At 53.5% G+C, this 19379-nt stretch overlaps 1 protein-coding gene and 1 long non-coding RNA gene across 4 annotated transcripts in view; one reads left to right on the forward strand and one right to left on the reverse strand.

Moving 5' to 3' along the window:
• Window positions 1–19379, forward strand: part of LOC116148401 (uncharacterized) — a 70469-nt gene that overhangs the window by 6660 nt on the left and 44430 nt on the right. The gene's annotated exons all lie outside the window — the stretch shown is intronic.
• MYO1F (myosin IF) overlaps window positions 237–19379 on the reverse strand; it is a 31078-nt gene continuing 11935 nt past the window's right edge. For all 3 annotated transcript variants that reach the window (XM_031437149.2, XM_064479849.1, XM_064479850.1), the window contains 21 exons: window positions 19206–19340; window positions 18840–18972; window positions 18445–18641; window positions 17675–17755; window positions 17482–17568; window positions 16734–16820; window positions 16071–16238; window positions 14963–15048; window positions 12519–12600; window positions 10911–11017; window positions 10309–10407; window positions 10077–10221; window positions 5568–5682; window positions 5292–5461; window positions 4506–4651; window positions 3992–4138; window positions 3655–3803; window positions 3057–3134; window positions 2274–2469; window positions 2027–2196; window positions 237–1365 (listed from right to left, as the gene is read on the reverse strand). In XM_031437149.2, the coding sequence (XP_031293009.1) occupies window positions 1289–1365; window positions 2027–2196; window positions 2274–2469; window positions 3057–3134; window positions 3655–3803; window positions 3992–4138; window positions 4506–4651; window positions 5292–5461; window positions 5568–5682; window positions 10077–10221; window positions 10309–10407; window positions 10911–11017; window positions 12519–12600; window positions 14963–15048; window positions 16071–16238; window positions 16734–16820; window positions 17482–17568; window positions 17675–17755; window positions 18445–18641; window positions 18840–18972; window positions 19206–19340 (2655 nt within the window). In that variant the 3' untranslated portion in view covers window positions 237–1288. The remainder of the gene's footprint in view (window positions 1366–2026; window positions 2197–2273; window positions 2470–3056; window positions 3135–3654; window positions 3804–3991; window positions 4139–4505; window positions 4652–5291; window positions 5462–5567; window positions 5683–10076; window positions 10222–10308; window positions 10408–10910; window positions 11018–12518; window positions 12601–14962; window positions 15049–16070; window positions 16239–16733; window positions 16821–17481; window positions 17569–17674; window positions 17756–18444; window positions 18642–18839; window positions 18973–19205; window positions 19341–19379) is intronic.

The raw sequence follows: 19379 nt of genomic DNA on the forward strand, positions 1-19379 counted from the left end.
AAACAGAGGCCCTCATCCCCCTGTAGCACCAGGAAATGCCCAGCTGATGAGGTTGTGGCTCCCACAGTCCTTGCCCAGTCTGTCCTCGAACCTTAAGTCTTGCAGAGAGCAATGCTCAGTGGTGGTTGGGCAGTGGAGGGACAAAAATCAGAGATGGAGGGAACCAAGGACATTCAAGGGACTGGTTAAATGCTTTTGTAGAATGACTGGCTAATTAAAAGGCTGCTGAGACCCAGTTGCAAAATCGGGATTTTATTTTTTTTCCAGCCACACTCAGCTTCCCAAAGTAGGTGCAGAAGAGACAAGGTGTAGATCCTGCAGAAGATTCTGCAGACCAGTCTTTCTTTGATACAGCATCTCCCATCCTCCAGTCCCCTGCCTGAAGTCCTCCCATCACAGTGGGTGGTATTTGCCATCAAGATCTGGTGGGACTGACCCTTTGCATCCTTCTTGGCTCCTCCAGAAAACCCCACAATCTCTCTGCCTCCCCCTCCCCTGGTCCAGCCCCTGTCCCTTCTCTGACCCCACCAATCTGGCTCCATACAAACAGAGGGTGAGGGACAGGGTCCAGGGGTGGCCCAAATGGATTGTGGGAGGCCATGTGGGACCTGCCTCCTTCCATGGGGTCCAGTTGGTTCCCAGATGGGTTTTGGGGGTATAGATTCAAAGCTGATGGGACCCACTGGAACATTTTCTGCAGGAAAGCTGGCATGCAGCTTCTGGAACCTGGCAGGTGAGACAAACTCAAGCTTTGTGAGGGACAGGAGGATAAATGAGCTTAAGGCTTGGCTCTGTAGAATCTCAGGTGAGTGACTAAAGCTCTCCGGGTCCATTTTTTCATCTGTAAAATGGGACATTCATGGCTCCTACCTCACAGGGCTGTGAGGAGGTAGTCCTTGTTGGCACTCAGTTAATTCATGTTTTCACCCGGCAAATATTTATTGCCTCCGTGATGAGAGAAGGAGGGAAGTCACACTTGTCAAGGTCCCCCTGACTGTGCCCGGTAATTTGCCTACTGGACACAACTCATTTTGTGTTCACAAGGCAGCTGGGAGGTAGGTTCTGCTCTTAGCCCTGTTTGGCACAGGAGGAGATGGGTATGACAGAGGATTGGGTGGCCAGGGCCCTGGGGGTGGCTACAGTGGTGACCCCTAGACCCAGGGTGTGGGCTAGGCTGCGCTGGAGGCCCCAGGACTGGACCTCTGGCCAGCATAGCCAAGGCAAGCGAGACCCCATTGCAGGGCCTGGCAGATAGCGGGAGGGCAGGCAGATCTGAGCCCCATCCAGCTCAGATCTTCTCCACATAGTTTCCTGGGAAGAGGCCCTCCTGGCCGTGCAGCCGGCCTTTCCACCAGCCCGAGGAATCTGCGGGAGAGAAAACAGAGTGAGACAGCACCCAGCCTGCCCTGGAGAAAGCTTTCATGCTGGCTCTGTGTCTCCACTGGCCTGGCCTAAAGCAGAGGCTGAAGAGAGATGGCAGGAAGGGAGGGAGCAACATGTGGGTTTGCATTGCTCCTGGCTCACTCTCTGTCATTTTCTAGACTATTCACTGATGCTCCTCCCTCATCCATCTCTTCCTAGAGGTCCCTTCCCATAATGCCTGTGGTGGGCCCAGGAATGACCCCTACGGGGCTCCCCCGCCCACCTGCAGAGGGCACTGTTGAGTCCCAGGCCCCTCTCCGGGCCACCCAGGGGCTAAGACAGGAAGTAAACTGGGCCATCCAGACACGGCCCACTTCCTACTCACAAGGTATGTTCTGCTCTCAGTCCTGTGCTTGACAGATGAGAAAAAGGAGGCTGGGGTACTGGGTGAGGCAGTGAGGCCCGGCTCCCAGAGCGGCTTAGGAGGTGACCTCCAGACCCAAGGCCTTTTGCCTGTGCAGCTACTGGCCCAGAAGAGGATATCTCTGGCAGTGGCTGGGAGCTAGCCGGTCACCCCTCTTCTTGGGAAGGGCGTGTGGTAATGGAGGGCTCCCTGGCTGTGTCAGGGTTCTGACTCTTCCCATTTCTGCCCTGGCACACATACCTTCCATGAGGATCTCGATGACCTCATTCACGTTGAAGCTCAGCTCGTCCACATCTTGCCCCACGTACTGGTACAGTGCCCGGCACCTCGGGCCATGTGTCCGTGGCTGGGGCTTGGGTCGGCCCACGCCGGGAACAGGTCGCTGCCCCACGCTGCGCTTCCTCTGCATGCTGTGGGCACAAGGGGGCACTCGTCACAGCCCCAGACACTCCCCCAGCTCCTGGGGCTGTCCTCTCACACCACCTACCCAGCCACGCCCTGGTCAGGCACATTGAGGAATTCTGTGTTGTGCTCCGAGGGGGGCCGTGCCCGTGGGCGTCTGCTGGCCCCCAGGGCTGAGGATGGAGGGCCCCGTGGTGGCCGCTGGGAGCCCCCTCCAGATGTGATCTCTAGAGGCAGGTGGCCCCCTCTGGCAGAGGGAGGCACCCCGTTGCGGTCCAGGCCTGCGATGAGAGCAAGAATAGGGGCATTTGTCAGGGTGATGTTAGGAGGATTTGGGGAAGACTTGGCTCCAAGTTCCCTGTCTGAGAGGCAGCTACTCTCAACCCAGGATGGCAAGCACTGGCCTGGAGGGAGAGACCCCGGGGTTAGGAGGCCTAGAGGGAAGCTCTGCAGGGGTAAGATTTTCCCCCACCCTCTTCCGTAGGTGGGCTTTTGTGAGTGGGTCTTGGAGGATGAATAGGAGCTCAAGTGGAGTAGAAATTTGGGAGATAGGCAGAGCAAACAGCCCAAGCAAAGCCCTGGAGATAAAAACAGATTTGCTAAGTTGGCAAAGGAAGATGTAGCTTGCATGACAGGAGTGGAAGATGGGAGGAGAGAAGAGGTCAGTGGTTAGCTGGGGTCAGATTCTGGAGGGCTTTGAATACCAACTAAACTTAGCCTTTATTCTGTGGCAGAAGGGGAGCTATGGAGAATTCTGGACATAAGAGAGTGGTCAGCTCTGCTTATTAGATCTCGATGACAGGATCTGGCTTAGGCCTTGGAGTCCACAAGAGGCAAGGAAGACATTTAGTGGGGAGAGTCTCTTCACCTCGGGGAGGCCCGGGAGCTGCCCGCGTAGGGGTCGACCTTCGAGGTTTTCCCTGGGCCATTCCCTTCCGTGTAGGCTCTGAAAGGGAAGGGGGAAAGGATATAGGGATTTGAGTGGTGACCAGACTAGGTTCTTCGCCCCGCTCACAAGTCCAGTCCACTCTGCGGCTCCACCACGGGTGCCGCCCCCAGGCTCACTGGCTCTCCCATCAAGACCGCCCGCTTAGTTACTGGAACACTGGTTCCGCCCAGTGATTGGCCCCGCCCCCCCAGGACCCACCTCTCAGTGGCTCCCTAGGCCCACCCACTCCAGAGCTCTCCCTATTCATTAACAGGCTCACAGGTTGGCTCCCTGGCCACCCCCTCGATATTTCTCGCCCCCTCATTGGTCACCTCGCTAGCCCAGCCCTCTTCATCGTGCGTCCGCACTTTGTCTCTCTAGATTCACCCCTCCATGGCCCTCACCCTCTCTAGGCCAGCCTCACTGGCTCCGCCCCCACAACCTTGATTGGCCCCCACCGCTGGCCCCGCCCTCTACGGGGCCCGCCTTTTCCCCACCGCCTGTTTGGCTCTGCCCCCCCGGTTCTGCGCAGACTCACTGGAGCTTTTGGGCAGTCCATCACCTACGCTGACCACGAGGGCCCGGCCACTAGCCTTGAGCACCGCTGCGTCGCCGGAGCCACGGGAGAAAGTGACGCTGCGCGTGCTACCTCCGCCCCAGCCCTCCTTCTTCACCCGGAACTGTAGTCTGTGAGGAGAGGAGGAGGCTGAGGGGGTCCCCACTCCCCCAATCGGGGGTCACCTCTGGATCCCATCCTTGCCGAGCAGGGATGGGAGGGGGCGGGGCACAGGCGTATTTCGTCTGGTCCGTGAGGTGGGAGAGGGTGTGCTGTGCCATGCCCAGCCCGAGGATGGGAAGAGAGCTGGGGGTCTTACGTGTCGCTGAAGGTGAGGGGCAGGGGCCTCCGCACCACCTCCTCAAAGCGCTTGCACAGGAGGCTGACGAACTCGGTCTTGAAGACACTTTCTAGGAAGCTATCGGCCGCGTCTTCTTGGAGGATGAAGAAGTCGTCCTGCCGCGTGCTGGGAGAGGGGCGGAGGAAAGGTGGGTGAGAGGGACAGGTGAGGCTGGCGGAAAGGCTGACATGTGAGATGCCACAGGGGAGGGTCAGGTAAGGGGCAAGTGAAGGGTGACAGGTGGGGGAAAACGGGAGAGATGGCAAGGAGCTGGGGAAGGTGGTAATAGAGAAGGGCCAGGTGAGGGGACAGGTGCTGTTGGCAAATAGGGATCAGGAGTGCAGGGGCAGGTGAAAGCGGCACTTAGGGCCAAGAGAAGGTTACAGGCGTACCAGCAGGTAGGACGTTCAGGGTTATAGGTGGGGGAACAGGAGGGCAGCTGAGGATGAAGGGGGCTGCCGAGGGGTGACTGCGGGGCAAGTGAGGCCCTCACCTGAGGGAAACTCCCCGCAGGGCCTGGATCTCCAGCTTCTTCTTCAGGACCTCACGCACCTGGCCCTTCTCGGGTCCCTTCTTCACCTTCTCCCGCCCGATCACATACACACACTTGGGCGTCAGGATCAAGTCCCTCTTGATGGGCTATGAGGATGCAAGACCAGAGAGGCTGGTGGCAGGAGCCCTGGGCATAGGCAGCCTGTCTGCAGGAGAGCAACCCCAGGCAGAGGGGTGATGCTGGCAGGCCAGGTGAAGGACAGGTCAGGTGAGGGTCCCTTCATGTGAAGGTAGATGAGTGGTTACTTGATATAAGAAACAGGAGGTTAAATGAGGGTATACTGGCTAGAAGGGGGTGTTTGGGCAGTGAACAGATACAGGATAGGCGAAGGTATACCTGCTGGACTCAGGCCAGGTGAGAGTGTACCTGTGCACAGGTGTATCTGAGCCAGCTGACTATGTGTCTAATGGACAGGTCTATCTAGACTTGGTGAGGATGTCCTTAATGGATAGGTGTGTCTCAGATAAATAAGGGTGGCCCTGAGGTCAGAGCTCCTGAACAAGCTGAGTATGTAATTGTGGACAGAGGTGTCTAGCCAGGTGATGCTGTATCTGATGGACAGGTGTATCTGGGCTACGTAAGGACCTATGTGATGGACAGCTGTATCTACATTAGTTGAGAGTATACCCATAGGCAGGTGTGTCTGGGCCAGGTGAGGGTGTACCTCTGGTGGGGGTGTCAGGCTGGGGCCAGGGTCCCGGATGTGGCCACCTGCTAGCGCCTCACCTTGAAGCGGCGGTCGTACTTGTTGACCGAGTCAGCAAAGTCCACGCGCTCCCTCTTGCCCAGGAACTGACGCAGCTCTGGCCGCTCCTCCAGCCCCAGGTAGTCGCCAACGAAATTCCTATTGATGCTGTTCCGTCTCCGCTCCTTCTTGTTCAGCAGGATGTTGGAAGCTGTGGGGACACAGGGCAGTGGTGGGGAGGGTTGGCCAGAGGTCATGGCCTGGTTCCTCCAGGCCCACCCACCCTCACCCCGAGCCTCCCACCTGCAGCCTCTCACCTTCCTCCCGCATCTCCTGGTACTTCCGGACCGCCACGTGGCGCCGCCAGGCCTTCTGGATGGTGCGGGCAAAGCCGTCAAACTTGCGCTCTCGCATCTCCTCCAGAAGGAAGAGCTGGGCGAGAAGGAGGGGCAGTGGGTCCAGGTGTTTCCCCAGGGGCCACAGTCTCCAGTCTTTCCGGAGCCCACCCCTCCCATGTGCTCTTGCTGACAGATGCCTGCACACGTGCTCTTACACGATGGTCAAAATTTCTTTTTCTTCCTCCAAATGACTCGACCCAGGGGTCCCTCCCCATACAGGGCACAAGCTTCTGGATTAAATTATAACTGTGGGTTTGTCCTGCTGGGTTCAGATCCCAACTCTGCCACTTACTAGCTGTGTTGTCTTGTCAGAAATGGTATAACATCACAGTTTCTCCCACTGATTAAGCAATGCCATTACCATCCATGTGGGGTACCCTTCAGTTTCAGATGTTAGAAATGGGAACCAATGTGCCTTTTGGAAAACCAACATGGGACTGTAATATGAAAATCTCTTGTATAGGACTGTGATGTGACCAGCTATCGTGCAGTTGTGCAGTCCACAACCTGCACAACCATACATGGCAGCTCAGGGAGGGAAGCTTTTGCAGAAAGCAGAGTAAAGGCTTTTGAGATTTAAGAGTCTCCACCCACAGGGGACTTAGAGAATAAACTATATTAGAGCAAGTCATTTGGAATAATAACAAGTGATGACATCAGGGAAAGGAACTCATTGGTGTATGAAGATATTACAAATCTACTGTAATAAAATCAATAGAGTGATGGTCAAAAAATAGAACGACCAGCTGGACCAGGGTAGATGGCAGGGAAACAGCATAATTCAAGCAGAAGTTTAGTGATGAAAGGGACAGCATTGTCAATCAGTGAAGATGGGAAAATTATTGCAAATAAAATCAGGTTCTATTTAGAAAAATAATTAGTACTTCTCCCAGAGGGATTTCTCAAATACCCAGATATCACATCACTGCTGAAAGCTTGGCTGCCGCTTTGCCCACCGAGGTGACTGATTTCTCCCAGAAACCCCAGGCTTCCTTGCAAGGACTAGAGGAATCCTGCAGACACTTGGTACAAACATACTTTAAAAAATATATATGTTGGAGGATTTTTAAAGTTGTCAGTGTTTATAACTGTTCATAAAAAGTAGGGAGTCTTCTCACCAGGAAGAAAAAACAACATTGCAGTGTTCACAGGTTTCAGGGAACTGAGTGGTATTTACATATTCTTTTGTTTCTCAGACCGTTTCTCAGACTCTGTGGGTTGGTGGGTCTGTGTGCAGAGTATGTTCCAGTAATGCCTAATAGGGTGTCTGGAGGGCACGGAAGTGCTTGATGTGGTTTGCTGAGGGTACAGCGGGTGTGGATCAAGGGAGAGCAGCCGTGCAGAACTGGGGGTGAGCCAGTCCACCAAGGCAGGTGTCCGCCAACCTTGTTATTTCTTCTGCCCAGTAAAAAGGATTTCTTTTCCATTTGGGAGGTGAATCTTCCTGTCTCCAGAGTTTTAAATGCATCTCCTGCTTCAGAGGGCAGGTGCTGGGTGTGCTCACGGTGGATGACACCTGCCCCAAATCTTGAGACTGGCCTGGTATGCTGGGTTGAATACTGTTCTTTCAAAAGTCATGTCCACACAGCAGGAACCTGGGAATGTGACCTTATCTGGAAAGAGAGTCTTTGCAGATGTGATCTGGTGTCCATGAGGTTATACCGGAGTAGGGTGAGCCCTAAATCCAATATGACTGATGTCCTGATAAGAAGAGGGAAAGTTGGATCTAGACACACAGAGGAGAAAGCCATGTGATGACAAGGCAGAGACTATCCACCAAGGGTGTAGAGGTGGTAACATCTCTACACTAAGCAACACCAAGGATGGCTGGCAACCACCAGAAATTAGGGAGAGGCAAAGAATTCTTCCCTGGAATCTTCAGAGGGAGCACAGCTCTGCTGACACCTTTGGATTTCCAGCCTCCAGAAATGTGAGAAGATAAATTTCTGTTGGGTTAAGCCGTCCACCTTGTGGTACTTTGTCACAGCAGCCCTGGGAATCTAACACACCTGGGACAGTGGGCAGTGAAGGCCAATTGGTGTGTAAAACCGTCAAGGTATTTTGAGTCCACAAGGAACACAATCCACAGCTAACATAAGTGCATTTTTCATGGAGAGAGGCTCCAACTCCTTAGGGTGGTTTCATTCTTTTGATTCATTTTTGATAGTGCACAGTTAAACTGTCTCCATGTTTTTCCTGTATTCATTTTGCTAAAACTATTCTCAGCATTCTTTTTTTTTTCCTGTGCAAGTTTTCAGTCTTTTTTTTTTTTCCCCCCACTTACAAAAATTTCCCACCAAGCTTTTACCATTGTGAATTTCATTACTGCCAGCTCGCCCACCTTCCCTACCCCAAAATGTGCAGACTCCCATTTTGGTCAAAATTTGCTTTTATCTTCGATAGTCTTAGCCATTGATAGCTTTTTTTGGTCTTTTTTTTTTTCAGCATCAACTTAAAAATTTGTTGTTGTTGTTTTGCAGGGGGAGGTAATTAGGTTTATTTATTTTAAATGGACATACTGGGGATTGAACCCAGGACCTCATACATGCTAAGGGCCTCGTGCATGCTAAGCATGCACTCTACCACTGAGCTATACCTTCCCCTCTCTTTAACGTCAACTTTTATCTCTTTCTTTCAGAGTCAGATATTGTAATCTGTAACCAGCAAGATGGATTCCCTTTCTTTCTCTCCCTCTCTCCCATTCTCCTTTTTTTATTTTCATCTTCCCCTCCCTTTCTCCTTTCTTTCTTAATCTGTTGCCACTTAAATTGTTCCAGGGCAGTTTTTGCCAGGGACAATTTCGGTTTGTGCTGAGTTTCTGTCACTAACAGTATCTACTTTGAAGGCAATTCTAGTCTGTCTCGATTTCTTGGAGCAAAGCACATCTGTAGGGAAAAGTTCTGGGAGAAAGACGCAGGTGAGTTCGAGGGATGAAGTATCCAGATCTCCCAAGACAGAGACTATTTCTATAGCTATGAAATTGCTAGTCTCTACCCACCTGTGTTACGTGTTTGTTTGGCGAGAGGACGATTACCTGTAAGTTACAGTAACATCAAGGGAATCGTGACAATCTCCTGGTTGTCTTCATAAAGTCCCTGGGGTGCTGTAGAGCAGGTGCTGTGATTATGCAGGTGGTGGGGAACCTGGCTGGGCCTGGCCCACATCCCCAGCACACCTTTCCCCGGTGCTCCAGCTTGGTCCTGGCTGGGGAACCTAAGATCCCCTTGAAGCAGCACAGCTAGTGGAAATGGCCACGTCCTGTCTGTTTTCCAGTCCTCATAGAGAGGCAGGTGGCCAGACAGTCCCGCGGGGGGATTTCCTTGCCTTACTATTATTTTTTTTGTTATTGTCATTGTTACTTTTAAAAAAAGTCCCCCACCTCCCAGCTTTATTGACATCACTGACATATTATATTGTGTAACTTTCAAGTGTACAGGATACACTTATACTTTGCCACATATATGTTGCAAAATGATTACCACCGTAGGTTAGCTAACCCCTCTATCCCATCACATAATTACCATTTCTTTCTCGTGCTGCGAACACTGAAGATCTACTCTCTTGGCACCTGTTAGGTACGTAACCCAGTATTGTTAACTGTAATCACCGCTGTACGCTAGATCCCCAGAGCCTGTTTGTCATTGTTTCTTTGTTTGTTTGCTTTTCCCTCTAAACACAGAGGCAGCATGAAGTTGGTGGTACCTCCAGCCTTTTGATACAAGGCTGAGAGCTGATGACAGTGCCGGAGAGATTATCCCTGTGTTGGGAAGATGTGTAATGAGATTTGTCTTTGATGTAGGGCCCCAGGCAGGTCTTGGAATAAGAAAACTGCCACTTTGACCTGAGTCTTGGGCTCAGGGACTGAGTGTGTTCATGAATGAAGGGTTGAAAGAAGAAAAGGGGAGAGAGAAAACAGGATAGGAGGAAGGCGAAGGACGAAATGAAGACGGTAAAAAGATGAAAGGGATGGAGGAAAGAAAGAAGACAGGAAGGAACAAAAAGACATTGGGCATCACTGCAGGTGGCCAGGTGGTTCTCCACCTGCTTGCTGGCCACCAAGGACCGCCCAGCTAATTTAGTTATTTTTTCTTTTCTTTGTTTCTTTTTTTTTTTAATGGTGGCACTGGGGATTGAACCCAGGACCTTGTGCATGCTAACTATGCACTCTACTACTGAGCTATTACTCTCCCCTCTAATTTAGTTTTTTTGGAGCACCTACTACACGCCAGGCACTGTGCTGCGGACTTCCTGTTTTGTCTAATCCACCCTTCGATCCTGCAGGGTGGCCATGACTCTCCCCACTTTCCAGATGGGAAGACTGAGGCTTGGAGGGGCGAGGAAATGTGCCCATGATTGCACAGGGGGCTGAAAGGCAGGACCATGCAGGGGAATGCAGCGGGTGTCTGTCTCTCTCTGCCACACACTTACCGACTCAGGGTTCTTGATGAAGACCTTGGTGCTCCCCATCTGGTACTGGTCTGGCTCCATGTTGACCGCCCGCAGCAAGTGCTGGACCCCCTGGCGCTCGTCCCCACGCCAGTGCGGCCACGTCTCCGGGGTCAGAATGGCGTACCTGGAGGCGGAGGGTGAGGGAGGGTTTGCGCGGCTCCCGGGGTGGTGGGTGGCTGGGGTGGGGGGGTGTGCGGCGGGGGCGCCTCACCTCTGCAGGAACTTGGAGAACTGGCGGCGGTAGGCGAAGCCGGCCCGGCGCACCCTGATGTTCTCTTTCAGGCCCAGGTACTCCACCTGGTGCTTGACCCTGGAGGGAGGGCAGCCTGAGTCCCACGGTGGGGGGCGGCTCACCGGTCCCAAGAGTTAGGGGGCGGGGTCTGGATTCATGCTGGGAGCAGTTTAGGGGTAAGTTCTGGGATCTAAGGAGGGGGGTTCAGTCCTGGTCTCAGGAGTCCACTTGGGAGTTAGTTCTGTGTGGTGGGGGCCTGGGTTCGGGGGAGGCATCTGTGTTTGTTCCATGGTCAGTTCCAGGGTCGCTTCTATGGGTGTTTCCTGGGGTCTGGGGAATGAGGGGGACTGTGATAGTCCCTGGGGCATCCTACAGTGAGTCTGGGGTCCTCCCTGGAGGTCTTGGTCAGTGCTAGGTGTAGCCCTGGGGCCCTGAGGGGCTTCACACTGGTCGTGGGGTCAGCCTGTGTGAGCCTTTCCATGGGTCACATGGCCCTGGGAGGGTTGCAGAGGGAGGGTCAGTCTGGAGGATGGATGGTGTGGACTGGCCCCATGGGTAGCGAGACCGGGTTGAGGGGTCACCTGCTCTCCTCCCAGTCACGGGGCCTCTTGGTCTCGTTGGGTTTGATGCATCGGATGTAGTGGGGCGTGCACCTCTTAAGCGTGGACACCAGATCATTAGCTTGTTTCTGAAGGGCAGAAAAAGGCAGGGGTTGGGGGTCACAGATGGGACCCTCTGGCCCTGCCCTCCTCCCACCCTGAATACAGACCCAAGAGACAGAGACACACTGGGTGGGTGGGGGTGGGGCGGCACCGGCTAGACCACTGGCTTAGGTGGTCCTGGTCTACATGTGACTCTGCTGGCACATAACAGACACATGGCGTTGATGCTGTGCTTCTGCCTGGCCCTCAAGCCCCAGACCAGGAGCTCACAGGTCTGCAGTGAGCAGATAGTAAATGCTCAGCAAACGTTTGTTGATGGAGTAACTGAGCACACAGGAGTGCACATAGCCAGGAGCATTTCTGTCTGTCCTCTGGGGCACACGGACTTTGGAAATAGAGAGTCAAGTGTGTATGCCTGAGAGGCCAGCCTTGGGTTGAGCATTTTAGTCCCTCAGGGGAGACTAGAAAGAAAATCACCCCAGGTGGGAGGGCTGGTCTTAGCGGCAGGAGAGACTCCGGCATGGATTGCGGCTCTGCTGTGTGATCTGGGCCATGACCGCCTCTCTGAGCCTTGGCCTCCCATTTGCCAGGTGGGCCTTGTCCCACATACGTCAAGTGTCTCATGTTTGTTGCCAGCATGGATGAGTGCCCAATAGATGGTTATTAAAATATTGTTAAGATGGGACACTCATGTTCATAGTGGCACTATTCACAATAGCCAAAAGGTGGAAGCAGCCCAAGGGTCCATCAACATGATGGATGAACAAAATGTGGTCCATCCACACAATGGAATGTGATTCAGCCTTAAAAAGGAAGGCAATTCTGACATGTGCTTGAACTTTGAAGACATGATGCTCAGAGAAATAAACCAGTCACAAAAGGACAAATCTGTCTGATTCCATGCCTCTGAGGTCCCTAAAGGAGTCAGATTCCTAGAGACAGAAAGTAGGATGGTAGGGACCAGGGGCTGGGGGAGGGGATGGGGAGTGAGTGTTTCTTGGGGACAAAATTTCTGTTTGGGAAGTTGAGGAAGTTCTGGAGATGGAGGGTGCGGATGGTTGTACAAATTTGAATGTACTTAATGCCACTGAACTTAATGCCACTTAAAACTGAATAAGGTGGTAAATTTTATATTATGTATATTTTACCACAGCTTGTTTTTGAAGTGGCAAATGACTAAAAGGCCAAAAAAAAAAAAAATTAGGATGATAGTTCACTTCTGGATTTCGAGCGTTAGGAGGACATCAAGGAATTTGGTCCAAATATGAAAATGAATCTATGTATGTACATGTATGACTGAACTATTATGCTGTACACCAGAAATTAACACAACATTGTAAAATGACTATACATAAAGTAAAAAAGAAAAAAAAAAAGGAAGCTGGTCCAAACCCCCTCACCCTAGAGCTGGAGGAAGCCCCCTGCTGGATAGAGGGTACCAGAGAGAGGGGCTGAGGACCCGGGGTTGGGGAGAGACAGACTTTAAAATGAGAGAAACAGACCCAGGTCCCCCCGCCTCATGTTCACCTTGATCTTGGAGCCAGCGGTACTGGGGCGGCCTTTCTTGTCTGCATCCAGCTTCTCAGGAAAGAGCATCCGGAGGAAAGCCCTGGGCAGGGGGTAGGATGGGTCAGAGATGTAGCTGGGTCTGGGGTATCCTCTCTCAGAGGTTGGCTGCCTAGGTGCTTGGGGCCCAAAGGACATGCTGTACAGTATGGGTCTCCCTGAATGTTGGGGGGTGTGATGCTGAGAATCAGAGGGTTGGTCTTGTCCTTTGGGTTCCTTGATTTACATATACTGTTGTTACTTCTTCCTCCATGGCCCTGCATGACTTGGGTAGCAAGTAAAATAGAATGAACTTAAACTAAGTGATGCAGCATCTTGGACAATATGGGCAGGTCCCCTTGAAGGGATGAGCCTTCATGCACAGGCTCACATGTGGGTTCAAAGAAATACAGAGGAGGATGCTAGCTGCAGCCCTGTCTGTGATAAGCATAGCTGGGGACATGCCAAGCGTCCACAAGTGTCCATCAACAGGGAACTGGTTAAATACACTTTGGTGAAACTGATATGTCAGGCAAAGACATAATAATAGTTCAGCCATAAAACAAAGTTAAGGACCTTTAGTTCCTCCTCAAGAGCTACAGATAATATCCTGAGCCGTATCCTTGAGGTGTTTTGCAGATACTAAAACCCCCACCAGGTAGAACAAGTTAACTGTGTGCTTTGCACCAGCACGTGGACCCCAGACTAGCTGGAACCAGAAGGTTGATCACTGAGATTCCTGCAACATCACCCTGTTACCTCACCGTCAATCAATCAGAAACTTGTGCACAAGTTGATCACACACCCTGTGACCCTCTCCCTCACACTGTCTTTAAAAACTCTTCCCTGAAAGCCACTGGGGAGTCTGGGTCTTTTGAGCACGAGCTGTCTGTTCTCCTTGCTTAGCACCTGCAATAAACGCTGTACTTGCCTTCACCAAAACCCAGTGGCAGGGGATTGGCTTTGCTATGTGTCAGTTGAGTGGGCCTGAGTTCAGTTTGGTAACATTGGTACCTTGATGACTCCCTGCCTCATCTCCTCAACAAGATCTTCCCTGACCCCCATAACACAGAATGAGTGGACTGCTTCAGAGGTGTGAAGTATCCATTTGGGGTGATGAAAAAGGGCTGAAACCAGGTCGTGGTGATTGTTGTACAGCATTGTGAACGTGCTTAATGCTACTGAGTTGTACACTTTAAAGTAGTTAAAAAGGGAGAATTTTAATGTGTATTTTATCACAATTAAAAGAAAGCAAAAAAAAAAAAAAAAAAAAAAAAGAGAAAGAATGAATGAGCCCTTCCCCACTGTCCAGCCCTTACCAACTTAGTTTATCTTCATACTTGTCCAACTGGTTCTTAGCCTTTAGTGGGAACCAAAATCACCAGGAGAGCTTGTTGAAACACAGATGACTGGGCCCCACCCCTTGAGATCTCATTCACAGGTCTGGACTGGGGCCCAATAATTTCTAACAAAACCCCAGGTGATGCTGCTGCTGCTGGTCCAGGGACCCCACTTTGAGAAACACAGCTCTAGGGCTGTGCTTTCCGATATGGTGGCCATGGGTCACGGATGGTTCCCCAGGCCCTTGACACATGACCTGTCCGAATGGAGATGTGCTGTGAGCATTAAAATACACTCATTAAAATGCACTGGATTTTAAAGAGGATGCAGTATGGAAAAAAAGAATGTAAGCATTTCATTAATAATTTTAAAATACTGATTGCATGTTGAAATGATACTTCGGGTATATGGAATTAAAGAAAATATTTGAAAAATTTCACCTGTTCAACTCTTTACTTTTTTTTCACACTTTGTTTGTGTGTGTGTGCAGTGGGGTAGTAATTAGGTTTATTTATTTTTTATTTAATGGAGGTACTGGGGGTGGAACCCAGGACCACTGTGCATGCTAAGCATGTGCATGCTACCACTGAGCTGTACCCTCTCCCCTCCCCACAACTTTTTACTTTTTAAATGTGCTTATGAGAAAATTTATAATTGAACAGCTTGTAGGAATGGGAATTGACTGCAGAACAAAGTCCCATTTTTTTTCAAAGTAGGCTGTCAAGAATGTTAATACAGAATAATCCACAGTGTGATGTGTTTTCACTGAGCAAAAATGGCAGCTATCCACGCCCACATGGATGCTTGGATTTGCAGAGAGGGACGCAGGAAGGGCCATCAGGAACTGTTCCGAGGGGTTTTCTTGCTTCTCCCCTTGGACCTCGGGATCAGAATGAGTCACTAGAAGCACTGTCCTGGCCAGAAACCTCCCCTACAAAGTCCAGCTACTGTTTAATCAGAACTAGTCACTGTCCCCACAAAGTCCATGGTGTGATGGGAGCTCTGGGGAAGATGGGGGTGGTCCCTGGGCCTCCCCCCTCCCCATGGGGTGTTGCCCGGAGGCCCTCAGGCCCGGGACCACTCACTGCTCACTGGTCTGCATCAGCTCAATGAGGTCAGAGAACAGAACATCCCGGTTCCTCTCGCAGAAGCCGCTGACGTCGTAAGAGACCTGGAGGAAGGTGGCGTGGGGGTGTGAGGTGCTAAGGCTGGGGGTGAGTGGCCTGTGGGGGCCTGCTCTGAGGTGAGAGGGCTGCGGGTGTCTATGGTTCAGAAAAGGGGGTCGGGTCCAGCAGGGGCCTGGGGATCCAAGTTGAGGTTGGAGTCTGTTGGAGGTGAAGGAAGGGGGGTGGGTAACAGTCCAGATTGGGGGGCCCGGGGGTCTGCTACTTAATTTGGAAGCAAGGGTCACATTGAGTATCTGTGTGTTGTGGTGGATTGTGGGGCTGTGTCTAGAGGGTTCTAGCCCTGCTTGGGGACCGGTGGGGGGGTGGGGTTTCAGCCACGTCTGTCATCCAAGGTGGGGGCTCTGCATGGTCTAGGTCGGCGCTACCCCCTGGCTCAGGGGGCATGGGAATGCCAGCCCCTTTGAGGGACTGGTGGGCTGCAGCAGAGCCAGGGGACCCCTGGGGCTGTTTGCTGCCCACGTGAAGGTCAGTGGGAGAGTCTGCAGTCCTAAACTGGGGAGGAGGACCATGGCCAGAGGCCCATGGATTTCTAAAGCCTTGGGTAGGGGTCTGTCTGTAGGGGGCCCTGGCCCACTATGGAGCAAGCGGCTTACAGCATGGGCCACAGGGCCCCAAGCTGCGGTCAGAAGGCATGGGGCTGTGTCCTGGATCAGGAGGATAGTGGGGCTTCCAGCTCACATCGGGGTTTGGGGGATCCGAGGGAGGGAGTTTGTGTTCTGAAAGGGGGCGCTGTCCCTGCTAACAGGACAGGGTCAGGGTCCAGTGGGTTTTGCAGCCCTGGCTGAAGGACCGCGGTGTCGGGTAGGAGGGAGGCCAGCTCCTGGGGGTCATTGTGGGGGGATCCATGTTTCTGGCCAGCCAGGGAAGGGCTGTAGCCCTGGCTGGGGGTCTCACGAACTCCCTCCATTGGGAGGTTGGGAGGCTGCAGCTGGAGACCCCCCTCCCCCAGTGTCTGGGAGGAGGCGTCGCGGGCGGGGGTGGGGGGGCCCCCAGCGCGGCGGCGCACCTTGCCCGCGTAGTGGTGGATGACGAAGCCGCCGCTCCAGCCGTTGAAGTGCTCGTGGGTGCCCACGGCCGCCTGCAGCTTCTGCAGCAGCGTCTGGTCGGCGCCGCCGCCCGTGGCGTGCATGGTGGCGCACACGTCGTCCAGGACGCTCATGATGCCCGGGGGGTTCTGCGGGCGCAGGAGGGGCGGGGCTCAGCCTGGCCTGGCCCTGCCCCCGTCCCGCTCACTGAGCGGGGTGGGCGGGCGTGGAGGAGACAGGGCTTCCAAATAGAAGGGCTAAAGGTGTTGGCGGGGGTCACCAGGTGTGTGCAGGGTGCTGTGGGAGCTCGCTGGTGCAGGATGGGGTGGGGACCCCATAAGGGATCCATGCCTCTTCCCCTCCCCAAACTGGGATGGCCTGGTGGGGGACCTGGCAACTTTGACGCCTCCATCCCTTAGCAGCCTGTCTGGATCAATGTTTGTTGAGTGAAAAGTGAAAGTGAGCAGGTGGGCAGAGAGAAGAGGTGAGATGGCTGATGGGATGAGTCAGTCGTGCCCCATCTGTTCAAGGGGGAGGGTGGGTGAGCAGGGCCTGTGGGCGTCGGAACTGCCCCTGGCTCTCCCAGCTCTCCCAGGCCCAACCTGGGGGCCCAAAGAAAACCCTCGAATCTGGCCGACCCTCACCAGCTTGTTTTCGATGAGGTCACAGACGATCTTATTGTTGAAGTACTGGATAGGGGTCCAGCGGATGCCCTCCTGTACATACTCCTCCTGGGGGTGGCAAAGGGGACAGAGATGGGGGTGGGTGTCTGGGCCAAGGTGCCTGCGTCTCTAGAATGTGAGCTTCACAAGGATGGGTGAAGGAGATGCGACAGGAGTCCTCCCATGTACCTCCGCCCCCATCTCATCACTTGGGACTGCCTCCAGTAACAAGGCCCACTGCCCTGCCTGGGGCAGGTGGGAAGCTTCCCCCAGGGGCCTCAGAATTGAACTCTGGTTGCCTGAAGTGTAACCTTCTCATGAACACATCGTACTTTTTAAAAATATTTTTTTGAATCACTCTCTCATGTCCTCAATCATCTCTTGGTATTTGCCCTGAATCCTTGCCTCAGGCTCTGCTTCTGCAGGGATGGGTCAAATGAAAACAGCAGGGATTTTTGTCTCCCCAGCACTGCAAACAGTGCCCGGTACACAGCAGGTGCTCAATAAATAATCGTTGAAAGTGTGAACAAAGAGGCTAGTTCCCAGCCCTCATCAAAGCTTTAGAGGCAGAAAACCTCTTCTGAAGAAAATCTCACGGTGGAGCTTGGACATGTCAGCAGAGAGGCGCCCGTGTGGGGCTGGGGTGTCCCCTGGTTGCTTGGCAACCTTCATGGTCCTGCCCCATCCCCCGTGTCCCCTGCCCCTGGCCACTTGGCTGCCCCTTGCCCACCTGTTCAGCCTTCAGGGTGAGTTCAATAAAGATCTGCTGCAGTTTCTCGTTGACGAAGTTGATGCAGAACTGCTCAAAGCCGTTTTTCTGCCAAAGGAGGAAAAGAGAGGGCTGCCTTCAGGGGGCTGATGCTGGAGGCTCTGGGGCCACCGGGCTACCCCAGTGTGAGTGTGGGCCGGCCACAGGGTCGTACCTGGAAGATCTCAAAGCCGTAGATGTCAAGCACGCCAATACTGTACTCCTCCTGGGGCTTCTGCATGGCTCGGTTGATGGCCTGCGATGCGGTGAGGACACTAGGTGAGTGGGCACTGGGTCAGGTCTGCGTGGCCTGCCACTCTCTTGAAATGCTCTTGGCCACGTTCTAAGGCTGTGACCCCTCCCACCAGTGTCTCTCCTGCCTTCTGCGCCTCTATGCAGTCCCCCAACCCCGTCAGTTGGTGTATCATTTGAGGGGTTAGGACATCGGGCTTCCTGCTTTGGGAGCTGTCTCTTCCCCTTAACCACGCTGCACCTCTATTTTTCTCATCTTTAAAATAGGTTCATAATAGTAACTCTCTTATAGAGCTTTTTTTTTTCCCCTAAGAATTATATAAATCGATACAGGTAAAACAGAACCATAGCCAGCATGCGCTAAGTGCTGTGGCATGTTGGTTACTGTCGGCTTCTTTCTCGACCTTGACACGTCCTGTTCTCCTCCACCCCCACCTAGTCCATCACTTTGTCCTCTTGACAGCCTCCCCACGTGGCTCTCAGATGCTCCCACACATATCCACCCCTACAGCCCCCATCTCAGTCCAGGCCTGGAGCCTCCAGCAGCCCCCTGCTTCCTGGGCCCCAGAAGGCCCCTAAACCTCCCATCGGATCACCTCCTGCCCTGCTTGAAGCCCCCCACGCTGGGCATTGGTGAGGTCATGATAATCAAGACTGCCCCAGAGCCCCCTCCCACTCCCCAGCCCCACTTGCCTCCACGAGGAAGTCAAAGAGACGGGCATAGAGCCCCTTGGCCAGGGCATCCCTCGTGTAGGCTGCCTGCTCCACGTTTAGGGTCACATCAATGGACTCGCTGCGCCCGCCCCAGCGGCTGTCCATCTTGCGGCTGATCAGCTTCTCCTGCAGCCGCGCACTGTCGATGCCCAGGAGGTAGGCAGGGAAGGCCAGGACTGGCAGGGGGAGGCGGGGAGGGAGGAAAGGGTTAGCCAGTGGGGTTCCTGGGCCCTGTGTGGGCACTCCTGTCTCTCCCGATCTTGCCCAGTGACACCAATATTGTCCTCATGGGTCCTCACCCTCCAGGAGCCACCCTAGGAGGATGCTGTTCACACACACGCCTCCACCCTGCCCCCCGCAGCACCCACACTCACGGTCTGTACTCTCCACCCGGGCGTAATTCCCATCTTCGCAGAAGCTGATGTTCCCCAAGTGCAAGATCCCTGCCACAAGCTGCAGAACCAGCTGCTGGACATTGGGTGGGATCCCGATGACCTGCATGGCACTCTGCGGGCACAACAGGGACAGAGCCTGTACCCCCCGTCCCAACCACCGCCCTCGCCTCTGGGTTAGATTCCTGGGGCTCCAGCATAGACCCAGGGAGTCAGGGCCCCTGGGCCCCTATCCTGTCTCTTTCATCCATTCGGCTCGCTGTGTGACCTTGGGCAAGTCCCTGCCCCTCTCTGGTCCTGGTTTCTTGATTTGTAACACAGGAGTCTGGAGGGGCAGTGGGTGCTCACCAGGGTCTCACTGAAGTCACTCCGGTCATCGGTGCCGTCCACCTTGTAGGTGTCTGATTGGTTGAGGTAGTAATAGTAGTCGGGGGTCATGAGCCCCAGGTTTTGCCGCTGCTCCTGAGAGGCCCCTTCCAGCAGCTGGAGGGCGAAGGATACTCATGGATGTGGTGCTGGACT

The sequence above is a fragment of the Camelus dromedarius genome, chromosome 27 (genome assembly GCF_036321535.1).
Source record: "Camelus dromedarius isolate mCamDro1 chromosome 27, mCamDro1.pat, whole genome shotgun sequence".
In the NCBI taxonomy this organism is placed as follows: Eukaryota; Metazoa; Chordata; class Mammalia; order Artiodactyla; family Camelidae; genus Camelus; species Camelus dromedarius.